Source organism: Gavia stellata, chromosome 21, assembly GCF_030936135.1.
Source record: "Gavia stellata isolate bGavSte3 chromosome 21, bGavSte3.hap2, whole genome shotgun sequence".
Lineage (NCBI taxonomy): Eukaryota > Metazoa > Chordata > Aves > Gaviiformes > Gaviidae > Gavia > Gavia stellata.
Window position 1 is genome coordinate 4,815,141 of NC_082614.1, and position 21,702 is coordinate 4,836,842.

General features: G+C 46.5%; 1 protein-coding gene across 1 annotated transcript; it reads left to right on the top strand.

The window, feature by feature from the left end:
- Window positions 1-615: 615 nt before the first annotated feature.
- On the top strand, window positions 616-21,357 carry LIMK2 (LIM domain kinase 2). The gene is made up of 15 exons (XM_009822165.2): window positions 616-668; window positions 5,744-5,879; window positions 7,173-7,282; window positions 7,533-7,721; window positions 8,181-8,286; window positions 9,184-9,380; window positions 10,098-10,284; window positions 12,741-12,827; window positions 13,571-13,702; window positions 13,974-14,030; window positions 14,219-14,284; window positions 15,101-15,275; window positions 16,652-16,707; window positions 18,654-18,811; window positions 19,369-21,357. The coding sequence occupies exons 1-15, from the start codon at window positions 616-618 to the stop codon at window positions 19,523-19,525; spliced, it is 1,866 nt and encodes a 621-aa protein (XP_009820467.2). The 3' UTR covers window positions 19,526-21,357.
- The last annotated feature ends 345 nt before the right edge of the window (window positions 21,358-21,702 follow it).

Here is a 21,702-nt window from a genome sequence, read left to right on the forward strand (position 1 = left end):
ATGTGTTCAGACATGTGGCTAGCTGTCTTTGTCAGACTCTGCTTTCCTTGACTTCTCCATCAGAATGTGCCACTGCTCCAAAGAGTAGTTTCACGTTTATGCACTTGGCTCTTTGGCAAAAGCTGCTATCTTTCAGCACTTATTAACGCAGCCCCTCTTTGGATCAAAACTCCACCCCTTGTGAAGAAGTAGAGCTTTATTCAGTCCCTGTAGCCACACGCTGTCCTCCTGCAATGGCTCCTCCTCCCCTCCCACCCTTGGGTGGAACCAGAGAAGGGAAAACTTGACAATAGTTAGCAGGCAGCAGAGCTTGCAAGAACTGTTGCAGAAGCATGTCCAGCTAGCCCGGTTAGCAGTTATTCTATCCTTCCCAAGGGTGCTGCTGCTGCTGCTGAGTGCAGGGGAAGATGGTTACAGCCAAGGGAGCCAGGAAAAATCTGAAAAGGAATGAGCAGCCGAGAGATCTGGCATTCCTTGGGCAGCTTCAAAGAGAGGTGAAGTATCTGAATCAGCGCAAGATTAAATGAGCACTGGCTGCTGCCATGTTGGCAGAACAGAGCTGTTCAGAGGCAGTTGGACAAGTTTGTGGCTGAGCCGGTTTATCCAGTGTTGAAGATGGGAAGTTACTTGTCTGCCCCAGCTTACTTCGCTCCCAAGGATCCCTTTCGGTAAGTCTTGGACAGGATTAGCAATGGATCTTCAAAGTGTCATTCCCCCCCCCCCCCCCCCCCGTAATGCTATCCTAAGCAGTTAGTATGCGAGGCGTGAAGAATGAGGTCCAGTGCTTGTGTGCAGGGAGCAGCCCACCTCAAAGTGGGATCCTGTCTTGCTGAGAAGGAGATGGGGAAGATTCTTATCACTGGCCTCTTCGCAGCTCTCTGGTACAAAGGAGCGGCACCTGTGTCATGAGGCAGTGTCTGCACAGCCCAGGCAAGCAGACTCCTTTTCAGAGCAACACTACGTATGCCACTCTACCCCATGCCCCTGTGCTTTGCTCCACTGCCAAAGGAATGCGATTACTAAGGTTGCTGCTGCTTATGTCTCTTCCAAAGCTACTTGTGCTTGGGCATAGTGCAGGGTGAGGTGAGGTGTGCTGTTGTGAGTTCAAGAAGGTGATGTAATCTGCAGTGAGGCAGTGAATAATCTTGTTTGAGAAAAGAAATCGGGTACTTTGCAGGTAACTAGGGACAAGCAGCACACTTCCCTTACATGGAAAGGATTCTTCTCCTGTGATACTTTCGTTTATATTAACGACCATTCTTGGTCCAGTCGAACAAATGAGGCTTGAGAAAGGTGATAGCTACAGAATAAGGCTTTGATTGCATTACATCTCTATAGTGAAAACTCTTAGTGGGGCTGAACATAGCCAGGATGGTGACTGACGTTGATGTGCTGATACGGTGAACGGATGGGGAAAGGCAAGGCTTGCAGTTTCATTGTCTCCCTCCCATTCCCCTCCACTCGGATTTGCCCGTTATTGATCCTGTTCCTGCAAACACACTGTTGTAGTGATTTGGGAGTATGAAGCCTTTTGTTAAAACAGTCTAGGATAGGAGTAAATACTGCTGTGCAATTGCTAAGCTGCTTTAGGCAACTTTCTGAAACAGCATCCACGTTCAGAAGGAAAGTGAGCAGGTGTTCATTATTTGTAATATGTGTAGAGCATCATGCTAACCCATAGATACACCTTCTCCTAAGTGTGTGGAAATGGTTTTGGACAGTCAGAGCTTAAGCACCCTTGTCTTCTAGTACTTAGTCTGTTTTCTGGCATCTGTTCTTCATTGTCTAGTGTCTCTTACGTAGCCAGTGCACACACTCCTGCTAAGTCCGGGTGAGAAGCCTTTGGGTTAGCTACGGGCTGGGGTTATGTTTTATTCTGCAGCTTTCTGTCTGCGTGACTGTCCTCTCCTGGGCTCTGCCTGCAGAATTGGAACCACAGCTCTTTCGAGCCTGTCTAGCGTTAACTGATCTGGCCTGACAGTGTGTGTGTGGGGGTGTATTTTATTAATGAGCCCTTCTCAAAGGGATCTGTCTCTTCAGTGCCAGGGAAGTCTTTGCTTCCATGACGGTATTGGCTTTCATTTAGATGTAAAAGATTCATCAACTGAATCTCCCATCTCGCTGAAAACCAGGCTGGTTACCTGTTGTGACCTGATCCTCCTACCACCCCCACAAAACCAAGTATCCATCAAGTGGCGATTTGTGAACTCTTTCTGCACTTGCTGTGCTACAGAGCATCGGGTCTGAACACTGCACCCAGATGCTGCCTGGGGTTCCTGGAGGATGGCTGTGGGAGACAGATTAATTTATTCTTTATCACCAAGGCTGGCAAGCGAAGAATCATAATGTATGGGACTGTATAATCAGAGGAGGGCTCTGCAGCTCTGAAAATGGTGGCGGGGCAGCAAGAGGAAACACGTCAGGTATGGCTGTTACCAGTCCTCCAAGAAACTTGATTACCATGCTTTGTAACTGTAATAAGAATAGCGAATCATCTAGGAGATTAGCAGTTTCTAATCTATACAAGACAGAGGAGCAAGAAATCTTCCTTGCTTTTGGTTGCAGCAACTGGCAAAGATTTGCTTGCTTAATTCCTCTAGAAGTAATTGTATTCCTGTCTCAGCTGATGTGAGCCCTGGCAATAGCAGTGCTGCAATGCCACGCACTCTAGTGAGGAGGGAAAGGAAGGAGTGGTAACTCTTCTATCTTCTGTGATAAAATTCTGACATATCTCGTCAATGAGAGTCATGTGGAACAATCATGTGATGCCTTTATCATTTGGGTGAAGGCACTGAGACAGTTGGAACAGTCTTAAAACTATAGCTGTGTGCTGTCAGCCAGTTCTCCACACATGACGAATCTAAAGCCTTTTCTACATTACAGAATGCATGGTAAATAACAGAAGGCACTGCTTGGCAATATGGGCCATAGCCATGTCCTCTTGCTGGCAGCGATTAACGAAGTAGCCAGTTAGACCCATTGCCAGCATCCAGCCTCTCTGGGGCTGGTTGCTTTGTTCCTGTTGCCTCATTGCCCTGGGTGGGGTTCTGAGCCTTAAGCTGCAAACTTGTCCTGCCCAGATTTGTTTAATTGCATAGCAAAGAACTGACTGCTTGCTGGCTCCACCCCCTCACCTTCATTTTGCGATGGGTGTGTTGCAAATTAGATACCAGTGCTTATTTCCGGATGGAAGCAAACTAATCAAAGTGCTGCAAGGTAGGAATCAAACCATGAAGAAGTAGGGGAAAGGTAAAGGGATGACAAGTGTACATGATCCTCTGGAGCCTATCTAAACAGAATTGCATTTGTCTTGCTCTTGCAGAAATTTTAGATTTTCTTAGGGAGAAAAAGGAGTGGTTGAAGGTGAAATTGAAGAGGGGTGAGGAAGGGAAGGTGTTGTGCTTAAAAACAAATAAATAAATAACCCACCTGCTTGGAGAGAACTTAGACAGAAAGCCAGGTCTTGGAGTCCTGGTGGAGCAGTCTCCAGTATTGCTGTCTGCATCCCAAGTGCAGGTCTGGTCACAGCTCCCTGTTTGAAGATGTAATCGCTCTTGGAGCATGCACTGGCACAGGCATGCACGCAGAAGCTGGATAAGTCTGAGGTATCCCATTTGCCCATGCTGAGCCAGATGTTCCTGCCACAAAGTGATAGAAATCTTTGCTGTTAGTCTCCACTTGCTCTTTTCTCCCTCCCACTCACCTACTTGATCATTTAGCATGGGGTATTTACTGCAAATGAAAGCCAAAGGCTAGTGGTTGAAGGCAGAATGCATTGCAATGCCCTCTAGGTCTCTCGCATACCGTGAGCAGGGTGTAACCATGACAGTGCCCCAAGGCTGAGGCTGTAATGATGCAGGTACCACGTATAGCAATGATAAGTTACTGCTCCCCCTGCCTCAGACAAAATTGGCAGGGCCTGATGCACGTGGTGGAGTCCTTTCCCATCACTGAGGAAGGAGTGGGGGCGGGCAGGATTTGGAGCTCCTCAGCTGGGAGAATAAACACTATAAAAGCCAAATACATTAGAAGGAGCAACTTTCCTGAGGGTAGGGTACGGCACTAAATACCTCATGAGGTGTCTTTTTTCCCCTAAAACCATAGGCTGCTTACAGGCAGCTTCACCCTGTTGCTTTGCAGTCTCTTGAGATGGAGCAAATAATTCTCTCCATGTTGGAGCATGACCAGCTTCACATATCGTCACGCTCATTACAAGCTGTGGAGTTTACAAGGAATGTCTTTGGCACAAATAAGCTTTCAAGAAGCTTGTGCAAGGTGAAGTCAGCCATAGGTCTGGTCTTAGACCTGGGAGCATGTAAAAAGGGCACCTCCACTGCCACTAGCTGACTTCAGTGCATTTGGTGCTGTAGAGAGGCTTGCTGTCCGGGAGGGCACACACCCACCTAAACCCCCACCCCGGTGCAATGGGTTCCCCTCCTATGTAGTAACTGGGACAATTGTTGAGATAAGGGGCAGAAGCAGCTCTTCCTTCCACCTTTGGGAAAGCATCATACTGACCACGGCATTGATCATTGAGGTGTTTCTTTGAACCAGTTATTGGTGACTAACCTGCCTTGGATTCTGCATTCAGAAATGGACAATACCAGACTGATTTTCCTTTTAAAGTCTGAGAACATGCTGCCGAGGGCTAATGGAATAATCTTTAGTGATGCAACTTCTGTCTGTGTCTTATCTCTCCATTAAGTCACACCTCCATGCTGCAGAAGCTAAACTCCCTTGCCCAGTGCGTCCTGCTGAGGCAGGATTATTTTGTGTTCAGGAAGCCTGAAGATCTGGGTTCTGCCTGTGATTTGCTAAAATGATATCTGCAATAGAATTGCTGCATCTTTTTCCTTGTTTTTTTTTGGGGGGGAGTTGTTTGTTTCTTTGTTTGTTACTTAGAGGATTAGTAATGGATGCTTGTTGAAATGGGAGGTGACACTGGTATGTGAAGGATTTTGAGACTTCCTTCATGAAATTAGACAAATAGTTTTGTTCGGGGTTTTTTTGGTTGGTTGGTTGTGGGTTTTTTTCTCATGCACTGTCATCAGCAGAAGGAAAGGGAGAACAATCGGTGGGGAGAGGTAGAGGACTTACATCACAGTTAATTGGTGGATGCAGTAAGTATGTAGAGCTCAAAGGACGAACTGCTTTGAAAACTCTCCCTCAAATGGATAGTGCTGCAGTTGATCTTTTGGGAGAGGTCTACTTCCAGAAGAACAGAAAGGCTTTCCACAAAGCTTGGTGTAAAACTGGCTTTGTGTTGCATAGGGAACTGGATCCTGCCTCTCTGTCCCCCTTCCTAAACTGGCTGAGGAGACAGGTGCTCAGCACAAGGTGGTGTGATGCTATGGAAACACTAAGTAGAAATGTAGCAGAGCTATCTGTGTGTTGGGCAGCTCTGCAGCTGGAAGCTTGCATCCAGGAAGAGCGAGAAAGCAGAGGAGCAAAATTTATAGGGCAGATTTTATAGAATAAATGGATGGGATTTGTTTTAAACTTTGGAAGCTTGTCTTTTCCTTTGTGTTGGTTGACACCACCTCTCCTTACAAACCTTGGTTTTGTTGCTCATTTTCAGTTGAAAAAGCATTGGAAAATGAGGGGTTTAGTACATCCATAGCTAGAAGAGCGAGCTGGTGGTGAGCTGCTGCTGAATATCTGTTTTCTCCATGCAGGAGAGGAGCTTTTCCATTGATTTGTGACTTGTTGCCAACTGGAACTTTATTCCTTTGTTTCCTTCAAGGTGCTCTGAATGTCAGGATCCCCTCACTAACTGGTACTACGAGAAAGATGGGAAGCTGTACTGTCACAAAGACTACTGGGGGAAGTTTGGGGAATCCTGCCATGGCTGCTCTCTGCTGATGACTGGACCTGTGATGGTAAGGACTGTAAGGGACTCCTGCCTGGAGGCAGGACATGCCTGTCTCCAACTCCTCAAACTTGGTTGGGAGTTGACCCAGCTGTTCAGATAACCAAATAAACTGAAGGTAATAGTCTCTTTGCTACTCTAATCTCTAATCAGAAGATTATAAATGAGGCTTGTGTGTGCATCTTCTAGATAGAGATTCATTTTGAACAGGGGTAACTCTTAAAGGAGGGACTTGTGAGGACCTGAAGCATATGAACAAAGAAAATAAGGTGCTGAAATGCATAGGCATGAGAAATAGAAAGGTGATTAAGGAGGGGGCGCCTGTTCGGTTTCTGTAGCACAGTGCCTCAGTGTCTCCATGGGGTGATTTTCCACTGCACTGCAGTGTCAAACCTCTCAGCTCAGGATAAGCAGCAGGTTTTGGCTTTGGGGAAGGTTGCCATCCAGGTCCCACCTGGACTGTGGCCAGAGTGGTTTTCTGGCTGACGGCGTCTTGAAGTAGTGTTAGCCTCAGTTGCTTTGAAACATTGAACTCTGCCTGCACGATATGGGGCTCACCTAAACGTTCCCCTCCTTGCCACAACCTTGCAAATATTTAACCTTTAAAACTGTCAAGAATGAGACATAACTGTTCTTTTTCTAGGGCCTAAATAAAAGCAGCATGGGGCTCAGTAATATGACTGTTACCTCAAAGGGAGGTACTGAGAAAAGTGCAGACAATTTCTCATTGCCTGCAGAAGTCTTTGCAAAATACTGTCAATAAGGGAAGTTCTCATAAGGAAAATAGAAAAACAGATCAATGAATAAAAATACTCTTTAAAGGTATTTTGTTGTTTCAGTCTCAGCTTACTTTTTTTTTATGTCAGCTGGCTGTTGAAGTATCTGAGTTTGTGCATTGCCTGTCTGCCAAAATAAAAAAGCCCTTTCAGCTTTATTAATTCAGGCGTAATGTTAGTTATCTTGCCAAGAGCAACTGAACAGGAAGGTTTAATATCTTGTTTACTAGCCTGCAGCAGACTATCAACTATTTCTGATAGTTGAGCAGCTGCCAAATATAGCAGAGGTTCGTGGGATGCAAGCTTTGCTTTGCATGTTGACATGTTTATTTCGGAGAAGTTTTGCAAACAAGGTGCCAAGGATGGGGTTCAAGAAAGGTAGAATGGGCTCTCCAGAATAACTCTCCGGTAAAAAACTGCCACTTGACTTTGAGATCTGAATGAACATGTTAATGAGAGAGGAAAGCAGTAGCTGCATCTGCTGATGGGTTTTGGCCCTACTAAGCTACTCCCTTTTCTGTCTGTAGGTGGCTGGCGAATACAAGTATCACCCCGAGTGCTTTGCCTGTATGAGCTGCAAAGTCATCATTGAAGATGGGGACACTTACGCACTCGTGCAACATTCCACTCTCTATTGGTAAGATGAAGCTGCATGCTTTGCCACAGAGTTGCTCCCTGCTGTATGTGTAAGCCATGTTTAGCTGGCTCAGTGTGGTTCAGCCAAATGCTACACTAAGGAATGCCAGGAAGCTGCCTTTTGAGGGAGGGAGAAAGGAGTGGAGTAAGCACTAAAAACTATAGCTTATGGTCAGTGAGAGAACTTAGAAGTGTGAGTTTGGCAGGGTGGGATAGGATGCTGCCATGATGACTTTCTTCACTCTTTTTAGTGGAAAATGCCATAACCAGATTGTGCTGACACCAATGATAGAAAAACACTCCACTGAGTCTCTGCGTGAGCAGCTGCCTTATACGCTGACCCTCATCTCCATGCCGGCAGCTACTGATGGCAAGAGGGGGTTCTCCGTGTCTGTTGAAGGTGGCTGCTCCAGCTATGCCACTGGTGTCCAGGTGAAAGAGTGAGTATGACAAGGTTGTGTGCAAGGTACATGTCTGTACAGAGGGAGCTGATAAAAATTCTGCAGTGCTGCTGTCCTGCCAGCTGCCTTAACTGCTGAGGGGATCTGTCTCAGCACAACAGGGACATATGTTACCTAATAGCCATTTGTGTTTGGTCTCCATTTTGCTCTTGTGATGACCTTAATTGATAACTTTATTTCTCAGTGCTGTCTCCTTCACTGAACACAAAACATCTGGCAAATTGTAATGGACTAACAATTTTTGCCATTGGGCAAATGAAGAGCTCTCCCCAAACCAGCTCAGACCTAAGCACTTGGTCTAATGGTAGCTCCCTGTGTTGGTAGGTTAGCATTGTTTTATTTCGGAATACCAATATGAAGGGAAGCATCAGAGATCAAATGTTTTTTATAATTTTGGCTAAACTGACTTCCCACACACACTATAATTCCCGTGTTTAGAGTTAACAGGATGCACATCAGCCCAGATGTTCGAAATGCCATCCACCCTGCAGATCGTATCCTGGAGATTAATGGAGCTCCTATTCGTACATTACAGGTGGAGGAGGTGGGTAGAGTTCTGTTCTGAAGCCTCCTTTTCATCTGCCTTCCTACAGCTTTTCTCTTTCTCGGCACTATTCTCCCACCCTACATAGTGTGTGCACACCCATAGTACTCATGCTGACAGTAGGAATAAGCATCAAGACAAGCTTTGCTACCCCTTCCAGCCGAAGAGGAAAATGTAGGAGATGGAAATGCAATTAGGATGCAGTTCTGATTTTGTGGCATTCAAACATGAAGGGAGGTAATAAGAAAAGTGTAGGGCTGTGACATCTCAGAGGACAGAGAGGCTGTGAAGACTTTTCATGTATTGCTAGTGAAGTCCACTATTCTGATCCTTTTAGAGGCAACTGGTAATAGACAAAGGCTCATCTGATCCTAGGGATGAGTTTTCCATTGTAAAAAAAGTATTTGATGTCTGTATTTACAAGTAAATGCTTTATACAGATACCAGGTGATGCTGCAAGAGTGTAGTGAGACCACCATTACCTTCACTATGCAAGGGTTTTATTTACAGTTGGTGCTGAAGAGAACAGTAGGAGCACAATAGACATCTCTCGGGTAAATCTCCGTGTAGCTTTTGCAAAGCTGATTTTTGCAGCAGTGTTCAGGATGGAAGCTTGTTTAGTTTTTGAACACTTCTCAGGAAAAGAAAAAAAAAAGTGTTTGGTCACTTATAGCTGACCAGAAAGAAGAGAATTTGCATAGCATAAGGAACTTCTGTGTTGCTAGCTTGATTTGTGTGGTAGACAGCTGTGGTGCACACAACCAAACCACAACTATGGAGTGATCTCACTGAACTCTCTACTCTGATTCTTGAGGGGCGTTCTTCTGTGTCTCCTCTATGTCCTGTCATTTGTGTTCCTCCTGACTGCTATCATACTGTCCTCTGGTTTGATTGCAGGTGGAGGACTTGATTCGCAAGACAAGCCAGACACTTCAGCTGCTGATTGAGCATGACCCTGTCTCACAGCGTTTAGACAGGCTTCGTTTGGACTCCCGTCTTCCCACCCACATAAAGCCGCCCATTTCCCCACGCTCCCTCTCTCCACTGGACATCAAGGAGAATCTGGAAGGAACACTCCGACGGCGCTCCCTCAGGTAAAGACTTGGAAGCGCTGCCTCTGACCTAGCTTGCCTTTGCCCTGTGCTACCTGGCTGGGCTGCTCTATGCCTAGGCCCTGCGATTGCAAATGACTGCCGAGATGTTATTCATCTCTGATACAAACCTTGGTATAAATCATTGGCGAAACAGTGGAGAGCTTTAGATTCTGCTATTGACATGTACTCTCTCCATTCCCTTTCAGGATAGCAAACTTTCCTTAATAAAAATAAGGAGCTCTACTTTTAACATAGAAAAGCTACTGTTTTACAGTTAGAAAATGTAAAGGTCAGATTTTTACCAGCCTTAAACAGCTGGGGAAGAATGTGTCCTTAAAGGGAATATGGCTGAGACCTGGGATTTGAGAAAAATCTTGTCTTCTTAGACTGGGGCACTCAGTTGCTCATTTAGTCATTTACCAGTATTTTAGTCTTTGTTTAGAGATAGCAAATGCCGTGTCTTCACAGCTTCCTCCTCCTGTTCACAGAGCTCCACCTCTGACTGACAGGGCAGGAAATGTGTTGTTGTCAGGCAGCTCTGAGTTGGAAGTTGCTCTAGGTTTGTGAAGAGCTTCCAGGGTGGTGGGAGAGCATCTGGCTTTTGAGATATGAAGAGCACTGAAGCACATCTAGAAACTGGTCCCTTAGGAGCTAATGATGCTGGACCAAAAGTTTCTTAGCAGCTTCCCTGATCTTCCTGTCTCCTTTGTTTTCTAGGCGAAGTAACAGCATTTCTAAGTCTCCTGGCCCCAGTTCTCCAAAGGAACCGCTCCTTCTGAGCCGTGACATCAGTCGTTCTGAATCCCTACGTTCCTCTTCTAGCTGCTCCCAGCAAATCTTCCGGCCCTGTGACCTGATTCATGGTGAAGTACTAGGAAAAGGATTTTTTGGACAAGCAATCAAGGTGAGGGAGGTCCCCAAACATTCATCATTTACTTTGTTTACAGCAATGTCTGCGTATCTTGGGATCCTTCGCCACTGTCTCAGTGGCCTTTGCCCTGCTGATAGTGATCGGTGTTGGAACTCACCTGGTTTGCTCAGTGAGATCCATTTCTCTGTTTCATTCCCTGACCATGAGTGTCTCTGGCTGCAGGTGGTTTTGACTTTGTCCCGTTTGAATGTCAGCCTTGGCCATACATACTCATCTCCTGAGTTAGATTTAGAGCTCCAGAGTGCCTTTGTCACAGCAACCACCTGGGTGAGGTGGGGGAATGGGGAACAAGCTACACTTTCTCTTATGAGCATCTTTCTTATGAAGAGGTGCATGCAACTCCCCACTACAGCATTTCTCACCCACACTCAGTGTGGCATGCTTGGGGGTTTACCAGGCTGATGTAGTGACCATCTCTGAACCCCCAGCAAAGCCTAAATGGTGGTGGTAGTGGTCAGGTCTTGTATGACTCTCACAATTAAAATCTCCATTAATAGCAGTTCTCTTACATTTAAGCTCTCCGGTCTTGGCTGGGGGTGCTTCAGCAGCTTCTATCCTGGTACCCCTGACAGCATCAGGGGGCAACTTCCTCTGCCTTAGCAAGGTGCTGTGAGCTCCTCAGTACTCAGATTGCTATTCACCATGTTATGGGACTTCTCTCCTTACACCTGTATAAACTTGAGATGTCCAGCCACCATATTCATCTCATGCTTCCATGGGAGGTGGTGAGCCAGTACTACAAACCCAATGCTTTTGATCCATACTAATGAGCATATTTCTCTTCTTCTCTGCTCATAGAGAAATAACAGGTCCAGGTAAGTGGAACCTTTCCTCTGTCGCATGCTTTTGTCATCTGCGTCCCCACAGTTAATGGCACAAAGGCGTTTCTTTTCTGCTCAAATTACCCAATAGCCATCCTGTTCTGGTGCATGCTCTGGGAGTTAAAATTGCCCTCTTGGAGTTTCATGATGACACTTGTTTCAGTTTTGCTGGTATGTCAGCTTAAGAAGTCCACTCAGCCTTGTCTTGTCTTTGTCTCTTCACTTCCCTTTATCTTTGGGTATTAGATGTCCCTGGCTTTCATGTCCCTGGCTGAAATGTGTAGTGTTCCCTGGCTCGCTACTTATATATGGATGCTTGATTTCAGACGGGAGCAGAAGAATATTGTACTCTTGCTTCTGTTGTGTTATTCCATGCATTCATATTCCATCTATATCAGCCTTGCTATGTCCCGTGGTTCCAAACAGAACCAGTGTGTCACAGTGTTTGCAAGAGTTCATAAGCTTCCTAAATACTATAACTGGGTCTTGTGTTCTGGATTGCAGTTCTGGAGGTTTTCTGAAAGGCTTTTTATTTTATGAGGCAAAAAAGTTACACCTTTCTTGAGCTTCAGATTGACTGTTTTTGATGCAGCAAGTACTGTATCTGGTCAGAATAGTTCCCTTCTGTTCCTAGAGAGAAGGTGGTTGTTTAGTTACCTGGAGATCTTAGGGGGACTGAGCTGTCCAAGTTAAGCAAGTGAAGGGGAGAGGATTTCCAGGAAAACCTGCTTATCAGAATTTGGACCCTTTCTACTCACTCATGCACCCGATGCAAGCAAGGCAGAGCTGGCTAAAAGAAACCTCTGGAACACAGCAAAATTACGGGAACTAGTTGGATACAGGCAAACAGCTCTTGATGAACTGGAAATGCTTTCCATGTCGAGAGCCAGGAAATTTATTACCTGATGTCTGTGGTGGGTTTCTGTGTCACCATTCTGGGACACTCCTTGCAGGTAGCAATACACTGTTCCCAAGGAGCATGGTAAAATAACTGCTTACTGCCATAACTGAACAGCCTGTACATCCCAGTTCCGCTTGCACATAACTAAGTTTGTTAAGCTCATCAAAAACCATAAGGCTTCAAAGTCCCCATAAAACCAAAGCATATAGTAATGTAGTTTTGGGTTGTTTGGTTTGGTTTCTGATGCGAGTGAATGTTGATTCCTTTGCTGATACAGAATGTTGTTGTTAGGATCTGTGTACAAAATATGAGCATCATGCTGGGCAAGTACATTCTGTAAGGGAACTTGAGGCATGCACAAGTATGGAACTGATGCCTTCAGAGGCTTTGACAGCCTATAAGCATGCTCAGCCCTATGCTACCTAAAATGGGTACTTCAGCTCTGGTTCTTGGGATGCTCTTGATCTCTTGGTATGATCCTCTGTCAGCTTTAGGTAGTTTCTGTTTCACATACAGAATCTTTGCTGAATTCTAAAAGGAGAAATTTTATGCAGTTTTCTGCAGATCCCCGGGCTCTGAATTTTCTCCCATCTATATTCCTCTGCGGATGGAGGGGAATGTTACCCTCTCTTTCAGAAGAGTTGCAAGAGCATTGGAGCTATGTATTCTTGAACCTTGCCTGTAGTTGTGGTTTCTGTTTCCACCAGGTGACTCACAAAGCAACAGGAAAGGTGATGGTGATGAAGGAGCTGATACGCTGTGATGAGGAAACACAGAAGACTTTCTTGACAGAGGTAGGAGCAAGATTTCAAAAAACTTCTGAGCCAGTAGTGTGGTGGAACTCTCTTCCATCTTGTCCAGAGGGAGAGTGATCATGCCAGCAACCTGGCAGGAATCAAGGCGTTGAGGAGGGAGACATCATGCAAGGAAAAACTGATAGGAGCTGAACGTTTGCTGCGGTGAAGTGTGACTCACTTACACTGAACAACAGACATGGCTTCAGCTCTCAGTTCATTAATTTTTCAATGATAAAAAGCAGCCTGAGTCTGAGGCAAATTGAGCTGTCCAATACATAAAGAATTTATCCCTTGAGCCTTGTGCATAAATACAAATGGTGAGGGCCAATATCTGTAAGATATTTAAGACTCCTGCTGCATTTAAGCTAGACTGTTTTCTTGGTGGCTGCCTACCATGTTTTTCAAAGTCAGATTTAGCTTAAAGGCAGCTCCCTAAACACCTGACGCTGCTCTTCCAGCCCTGACACATGCAGTACAGACCAGATAGCTGCCCTGGAGAGCTCCTCTCTCTTAAAAGTTAGCCAAACTCAAGGGTGCTCTCCTTAAAGACTAAGATCAGGTTAATTGCACAGCGTGAAAATGAAGAGGCACAGTTAATTGACTGCCTTAAGGTTGGGGTTTGAGTGTACTCTGTGATCCCTGGAGGGGACTGCCAGCATTGGAGTGCTTGTCAGCATAGAGCGAATCTGTCAGGACTTGCTCCATTCTCCTCTTTGGGGTGGGATGTCTCTGCTTCTCAGGTGAAAGTGATGCGCAGCCTGGATCACCCCAATGTGCTGAAGTTCATCGGTGTACTGTACAAGGACAAGAAGCTGAATCTCCTCACCGAGTACATTGAGGGGGGCACGCTGAAGGACTTCCTCCGCAATGCGGTGAGTATGGAAGCCTGGTAGACCTCTGCTCAGTGAGGTTGACAGTGTATTCTTGGTTGTACCAGCCTTATGATGCTTATTGTTAGTCTTTTCCTTTGGAGCAGTGTGGAAAAGCTGCTGCTTAGCTGTGGGTGGCCTGAGGCAGGAAGCGCCTTCTTCCTGGGGCTGTAGCATCTTTCTCTGACTGCTGCAAGAGTCCCTTTTGCAGAGGAATTGCTGTCACCAGGTGGCTGGTAAGATAGTCCCTGACCATTGAGGACTTGTCTTTCAGGACCCGTTTCCCTGGCAGCAGAAGGTCAGCTTTGCCAAAGGAATTGCCTCTGGAATGGTGAGTTGGACTATCCCTTCGTCACAGAGCATATCTCCAGGGTCACGGTTAGCTGCTTCAGCAGGGTGGTGTGTGAGGGTTTGTGGATGCTCCCTGACTACTAGCAACTGCTTGTTGAGGTCTGTAAACGTGAAGGGACATACGTGCCTGGGAACCCCTAACACCAAGTTTTCTCCCTCTGTTTCCAGGCTTACTTGCACTCCATGTGCATCATTCACAGAGACCTGAATTCACACAATTGCCTAATCAAGTTGGTGAGCTACACCTCTCTTCCCCACAGCATGCTGCTCCCCTCCTTGTCATCTTCTTCCCTAGGTTTTCTCCACATGATGTTCCCTCTTTTGTCAGGGTGGAACTGATTTCAGAGAGGCTTTTAGTGCCCTAAACAAGAGAGCTTCATCTTCTCATAGGATTTTCCAGACGGATCTAGCTCTCACTGTTTCTTCATTCTGTTCTCTTAACCCCTTTCCTGTGGTAGCATCTCCTATTAACAGTCACGTTATGAAAGTTAGTACAGCTCTATTCCTTATCTCAACTATGAAATATTCTCTACAGCTACTTCTGTTCTTTTAACCACTTGATGACTTATTTTATTGGCACTCAGGATTCAGACAAGTGCATGGGTGTGTGATCTCTCTTTTTGAAATGCTAGGTCACAAGATTTTTGTGTAGCTTTATTCCCTCAAGCTTTGCCCTTGTTCACTTGGCTGGAATGTGAGATTAGCATGTAGGCTTCAAACAACCCAGGATGAAAGTCTTAATTCACGGCCAGGTAGAATAGGAAGGTCTGAAAGGAAAAGTCCAGGTTTGCCCTGGCAAGTGTAGCCAAATTGATGGGGTTAGTGTTAGCGACCACACAGGAAATAAGACAATAAAGAGAGGAAATGATGAGTTGGGATCATGAATTGGGTGTCTTACACCTGTCTGGACAGCTTGCTACACTCATCTGGCTGCAGGAGACCTTGCTAGTTGCCCTTACAGTGTAGTTGATAGTGAACAGGAGTTGCAGCCTCTTTGCTCCTCAGAGGAGCTGAGAGGAATCAGTGGCTTGTACTAAATCCCTTGTGTAGGATAAGACAGTGGTGGTGGCTGACTTCGGTCTGTCTCGGCTGATTGTGGAGGAAAGAAAAAAGCCCACTTTGGAGAAGCCATCTGTCAAGAAACGAACCCTACGCAAGAGTGACAGGAAGAAGCGCTACACAGTGGTTGGCAACCCATACTGGATGGCCCCAGAGATGCTAAATGGTAAGATACTGATAGCAGGGTTCAGGTGAGGAGACAGCCTGTGATGAGGTATAGGGATGATAGGATAGTGAAAGCTTGTGGCCCCTAGTAACAATCAAACCTATTAGAGCCTATGGTTTTAGACCTGTTAATACACAAGCTTATTTATACACACAGGTACCATAGCTGCACTTCTCTTACAGTACCTGACCTGGTAAGCCTTTGTACCAGGCGAGGTAATGTTTCTGGCTTGACAGCAGGATTCTTCAGGAAGGCAACAGACCTAAACTTGCTATGGTCCAGATACCAGGGAAGACTAAAGAGGCCTGAAGTAAGACTGAATCTGAGATCAATTTCTGTTATAGCCTCATGCTTTGGAACTGCCCCTTGAGACAGGGAATCATTAAACTCCAGGATGAGGCTTACGCATGCTGTTGCATAGATCCAGGGAAAAGTCATCTGCTGCCAGGTTTGCCAGGGGTGGGAGTTGTCCAAGTGCGGGGAAATCTGGTTTTTGGCATGCGGTCCTCAATTGCACTAAGGATGAGCTATATCCCTTAGGGGAAAAACTGCCCCTGCAGGAGTTAAGGTAAGGATGAAATACAGTGGATACAGTTTCCTCCTACTGATTGGCCTGACCAGGCTGGGCAGTTTGGCTGGCTGTGATATCAGTATTGTCCAACATAGTCCACCATGAAATGGAGGACTGGGATCCTCTCTTCCAACTCAACTCTTCTCCATATTGCTTTCTTGTGTGCTGCTCTGTTTTCCTTCTCTCAAGGCTTACAGGCCCTACTGGAGTCTGAGGCTGCATCTCAGATCCTCTTGTAGACCTGGCATTTGTCAAGAGAACAGCAAGAGCATAGTCTGACATTACCTTTCAAAGCAAGGCTGTTTACCAGATACTGGCTTGGGAGGGGAGTGTCTGTAAGCAGAGAATGGCATGCTGGAGCCAGTCTGCTTTCCCAGATTCAAAGTGCTATTAGTGTGTAATTTATTATCTCTGCAGTCACTGCAGCAGGGACTGGGGACTCGCTGGCTGCTGGGGAAGCTGAACACTGACGCAGTGCACTGTAGAGATGCACTAGAACAGCAATCAATAGAGATGGGCAGAAGCCTTCCATAGTTATCCTTAGCATTTGCTCAGAGCTCTGATACACAAGGCTTCCCTGTTGTCATCCTGTAATTCCCTAGTAGAAGAAAGAAGCAGAGTTAAAATATGTGATGGCAGTGTATAGGAAGATGCAGATGGTATACATACCTTGGGGATTTAAGCCTTTGTCTCCTGTTTTAGGGCCCTGCAGGGATTAGGCTTAGTTAAGCTTTGGACTGGGAGCTCCTGGAATAGCTGGATGGGGAACTGTCTCTCAGAGCTGAATGTCTTATGTTTCCTGCAGGACAGAGCTACGATGAGACAGTGGACATCTTTTCATTTGGGATTGTTCTCTGTGAGGTAAGACCAGGACATTACATGGCATGTTTAATGGACTTCACCTTCCCCACTGCCATCTCCTTGCACACATTGTATCAGCCAGTTCTCTATGTCCGAGTGTGCAGTCGGTGACCTAACAGTACAGTGAATTAGGCTGGGAGTACAAGTTTACCCTGCCCCTGTTCCCTCAAGGAAGGTAACTGTCTTGTAACTTTCTGGTCCCAGAGAGAGTTTCTTCCTGGACTGAAAGAAATACAGAAGTTTCTCTTGGACTGAGAGAAGCTGTAAAAATGTCCATAAAGTTCTGATTAAGCCCTGGTATCCCTTTGAAAGTAGACATATTCCCTAAAACTGTGATACTTTTTTCTTTTTCTACTGCCTCATTAAAAGAACAATCAGCACTATAGTCTCAGCAAATTCAGGGCCTCCACTGTGGATGGCCCTTCAAAGAAGGGGAAACTGAAACCTCTTTGCAGGTTGATTAAAGAAGCTTGCACCCTGAACTCTATTGGCTTAGTTTATCTCTGAGCCAGTGCACAGTCTTTCTCTTGTATCAGGCTTTTCTGTCTGCAGAGCAAAGAGCAGCACTCAAAAGCTGCAACGTATTTTCAGTTTAAAAGGTGAGACAGTGGAAATACAGATGAAAGGTGGGGTGTTATGTGTACAGATAACACAGCAGTTACAGGAACACCAGGGGAGACCAGCACAGTTTCATCTTCAGTGTTTGGATGAAGGGGACAAAGAAAATATCTGTGCATAAATCTTTGTGGCCTCATCTGGAGCTCTGTTCACACTGGGCCCTCCTCTCAGAGAATTTTGTCGTTGTGAGTGATTGATTTAAGAACCTGAAAAATCTGTATGCGGGATTAAAACAATTGTTTCATCTAGAAAAAAGACAAATAAAGGGGTAGTAGCATATGAACATTTTCCTTGACACCAAAATAAAGATGCTAAAAAAAGAAGTTACACACTCAAACAGATAAGGAAATAACCTGTCAAAATACGATGGGTGTTCCACTGTCTAGTTACAGGATGTGGTTGTCCTGCTGAGTTATTGGCACAGAAAAGCCCGGGTGGTTATATATAACACCCTTTTTGTGATACCTGATGAGGCTTTAAACCTGATACTCTTCCCCAGTGAGAGTTTGTATTGACATTGACCTTGGCTGAGTCCAGATCACCCCACAGCTCTCTGCTGTGGGTTCCCTCCTTCTTACTACAGTTTTGAGTCCCCTAGTGCTGGAGGTGGTGAGTGTACCTCAGCGGGGGAGGTGGTGAGCACTGGGACTTTGAAGTGCTGGGGCAGGGCTTCTCTCTGTTTTGCCCAGCCCTGTCCTCTACCAGCTCTGTCCTGCAACCTCCTGGGCATTGGTTATGGTTGCTCTTCTCTCCGCCCCTACCCTCTGGCTGTGGGTGGGGCTGAATCTGCCAGTAACAGAGCAACTCAGAATTTGTGGTGCTGTTGACTTCACAGCATTGTTTAGGACAGGCTCCGTAGACCTGAGGAGCTTTGCTGGTGGTGTGGTAAGATTGTGTGAGAGGGGAGGGATGGGATGGTGATGCAGGTTGTGTTGATTACCTGCTATCAGGAGGGGCTGCATCTTCCCCAGCAGCATACAGCACAGTAGCTGATCCAGCAGCGAGACACTGTCAGGCTCTCTGGGAGGTGCACATCATCCTGTGTCTTTTAGCACAGAAACCCTGGGGAGAAAGAGAAGGCGTCTGGGCCTTCATGACAGCGTCCACATCGCCAGGTCTTGAAAAAGTTTCATGTGAAGTTTGTCTGTATGCAGTGCCTTGCTCATTCCCCTGTACAACTAGCCCCATTAGCAAAGAGGAACAGTGTTTCTGCTCTTTCTCTTGCACCCTAATACTTTGAAAGCACCTCTGCCCGATGCTGAAGTTCCGTGTTTGTTAACACTCTGGAACTGTTCCTGTACTTAAGTGCTCCTCTCATTTTTCCCTAGATCATAGGCCAGGTTTATGCTGACCCAGACTGTCTCCCACGCACACTGGATTTTGGCCTTAATGTCAAGCTGTTCTGGGAGAAGTTTGTTCCTGCTGACTGTCCTCCAGCCTTTTTCCCTCTGGCTGCCATTTGCTGCAGACTGGAACCAGAGAGCAGGTAGGTTTGGGATCTGGAGGACTCCTGTTTCTAAGCCTGGAGGATGTGTCTGTATCCCCTTAGTGGAAGGATTACTCTGCACAGAGGGTGGAAGAGGCGTGTATTCCAACCTTCTGTGGGAATCCTCAAAGGCTTCTGCAGGAGGAGAGACTAAAGACTTACCAGCTTGGGAGAGAGACTGCTGTGTATGGTCAAGGCCTCTGAAACAATTTCCAAGACAGAGGGTAAAGGAGGAGTGATTGTTCAGGTTTTCTGATGTACAAAAAGTAGGGGCAGACCTTGGCAGCAGCTCTAAAATGTGAATACTTGTAGCTTCAGAACAGTGTTAATGCCAAGTAGGTTCCAAAAGAGCTGGACCTCCCTGGTCATCAGCTGTAAAAACAGGTAGCCCAGACAGATGGGATCTTTGCAGTCTCAGAAGATGAATGGGGAGGGATCGTGTCCCTGCTCACACCTCTGTGCACGGGACAGTAGCCTGGATGGACAACTGGCTCAGCCTTTCCAGGTGCTGTTCTGCTTCCTCTTTCCCACTCACATTTCCTCACTGCTGCTTCTAGGCCCCCTTTTTCCAAGCTGGAAGATTCCTTTGAAGCTCTCTCTCTGTACCTGGGAGAACTTGCCATCCCCCTCCCATCTGAGCTGGAGGAGCTGGACCACAATGTGAGTGTGCAGTATGGACTGAACCGTGACAAGCTACCTGAAAACACAACCTAGTCATCTCGACCTGCTGCCTGCACCACTTCCATTGGAGTCGAGATGAGCGACAGGGAGGGAGATGCACTTCAGCCACTTCCAGGGCATTAATGGGGCACCATGCTGTGCGTTCGCTGCATTGCCTCTCTCTCCCCACCCAACACCCCTCCTTTTGGACATCCTGATTCACTGTGGACTTCTGGCATGTTTCAGAAGCAAAAAGGGCTGTTTCCTGCCAACTGCACCTAGGAAAGCTGCTCAACACTATTTTTTCTGGCTTGAGAAATGTTTCTCTGGCCTTTTCAGGCTTCTTTACTGTGGTGCCTTAGAACTTGGCTGCAAGCTGTGAAGCCACCCTGGCCTGTCTGCCAGGGAGGGAATTGCAATAGGAGACTCTCCTGGGCAAGGGCCAGCACTTCTGGAACTGCTTCTCCCACTGACTACCCTGCTCAGAAAGCTGGGGAAATTGGACATCAGGCAAAAGGCCTCACCAGGACAGCATGTGCGTGTATGTTTGTGCATGTCTTTTCCAGAACAAGCCACGGAGATTTTGGCCTCCAATGTGCATCGGGGAGGGAGTGAAAAGCCCCAGGAACTGGGCAGCTCTTACGAAATACCTTGTCTGTGGGGAAGCATGTATCAATTTTTGTTTTGGTTTGGTTTTGCGAGTTTCTTCCTCCTGTCTCTGAATACCTCCAAAAGCCTGCCTAGAAACACTACAACTGAGCTCTGCTTGCCCCTCCTGATGGTGAACAAGGCAGGCAGCAAATGAGCTACTTGAGCATCTTCAGGCCCTGAGCCTGCACAGTGAGTTTGCCTGCCCAAGAACCTTAACCTAGGTGAAAGTATTTGAACCTGAATGTGTAGAACTGCACTAGGCACTGGCTGTGGACATCCCTGGAATGCTGAAGCTGCTTGAGCTCTCGGCCTGTGGACGTGAGGTGACAGAAAGGGTGGCAGAAGGTGCTCTTCAGAAAGCCAAAGGTCTGAAGTGGCTTGGACTTTGTGCATGGACGATGGCAAAGGGGGACATGCCCAAGGTTACTTAAAGGATGGACTTGTCATGAACAGAAAGTGCTGAGGAATGTCCCATCCTCCCAGGAGTGGCAGCTGGAGAACTAGTAATTCAGTTGCCATTACCTCATCCTTTCCTGCAGGCTGTGCAAGTTGGCTCCCTTTGAAGGTCCTTCTTGCAGCTGCTGCTGCAGCACCTGAGCTGATTCTTCAAGCAGAAACTTTCCTCAGGGTCATTCCCTGCTTTTGGGGAGAAAAAAGGGCTTGGAATCATTGGGAGGTGGGTGGGGTGCATTTTCTTCCAGCACTTCTCTTCCTCCCTTGGTGGGAGAAGGAAGCAAGCTGCTGCAATAGCTCATGTGGTTGGCAGAACTGAAGAAAAAGGTGGCTCAAGTCCTGCTCTTAAGTTTCACAAACATCTTGGTTTAACTGGATTTTTAGCGTGCTCCTTTCTCCCCTCCCTCCCTTCGGTATTGAATGGTGGGGAATGGGTGTTAGTCATTGGTTACTTTCATTTCCTCCCCCTACCCATGAGTTTAAAATATTATGTAAAATAACATGGGACCAGCCATCACCTGACAAAAGGTGTGGGTGTGGGGGTGTTTTTAGTCTGTGTAGTGGTGTTTTAGAAATACTGGGGACTCCCTGTGCTGTGAGTCAGTGGAGGAGCCTCTCTAACCTGGGTCCAGTGGATTCAGGGTTGTTAATAGATTTGCCCTTTCTTTCCCCCTCCCAGGCTGGTTTGTGAGGGGACCCCTGAAGGGGAGAGTCCTGGGTGATGTGTGGGTGGGGGTTTATGAACTGTGATTTGCACAGCTCCATGTTCTAACTAAATTAAAAAGCAGTAAATGTATGCTATGAAAACAACATCGTGTTGTCTCTGTGTTGCAGGAAGCTGTAACTTTCTGGGGTTTCTACTGTTGTCACAAAACGGCAACATCAAAACTGCACGGATCAGGTATCATCTAGAGCGCCCTTTCTTGAGCCAAAGGGCTCTGCCACATTTACAGAACTACAGAGACGCAGTGCAAGTGCTCTATAGTACTATTTACCTGGAGTGATGGAAAGGGAAGAAGTTGTCAAGTTCTTTTGGTTGGTGGTTGCTGGGCTTTTTTAAGGGTGGGCAGGAGTCAGCAGAACATGGAGCCTCTCTCCATTTTCCTTTTCTGATCCAGGGATAAAAA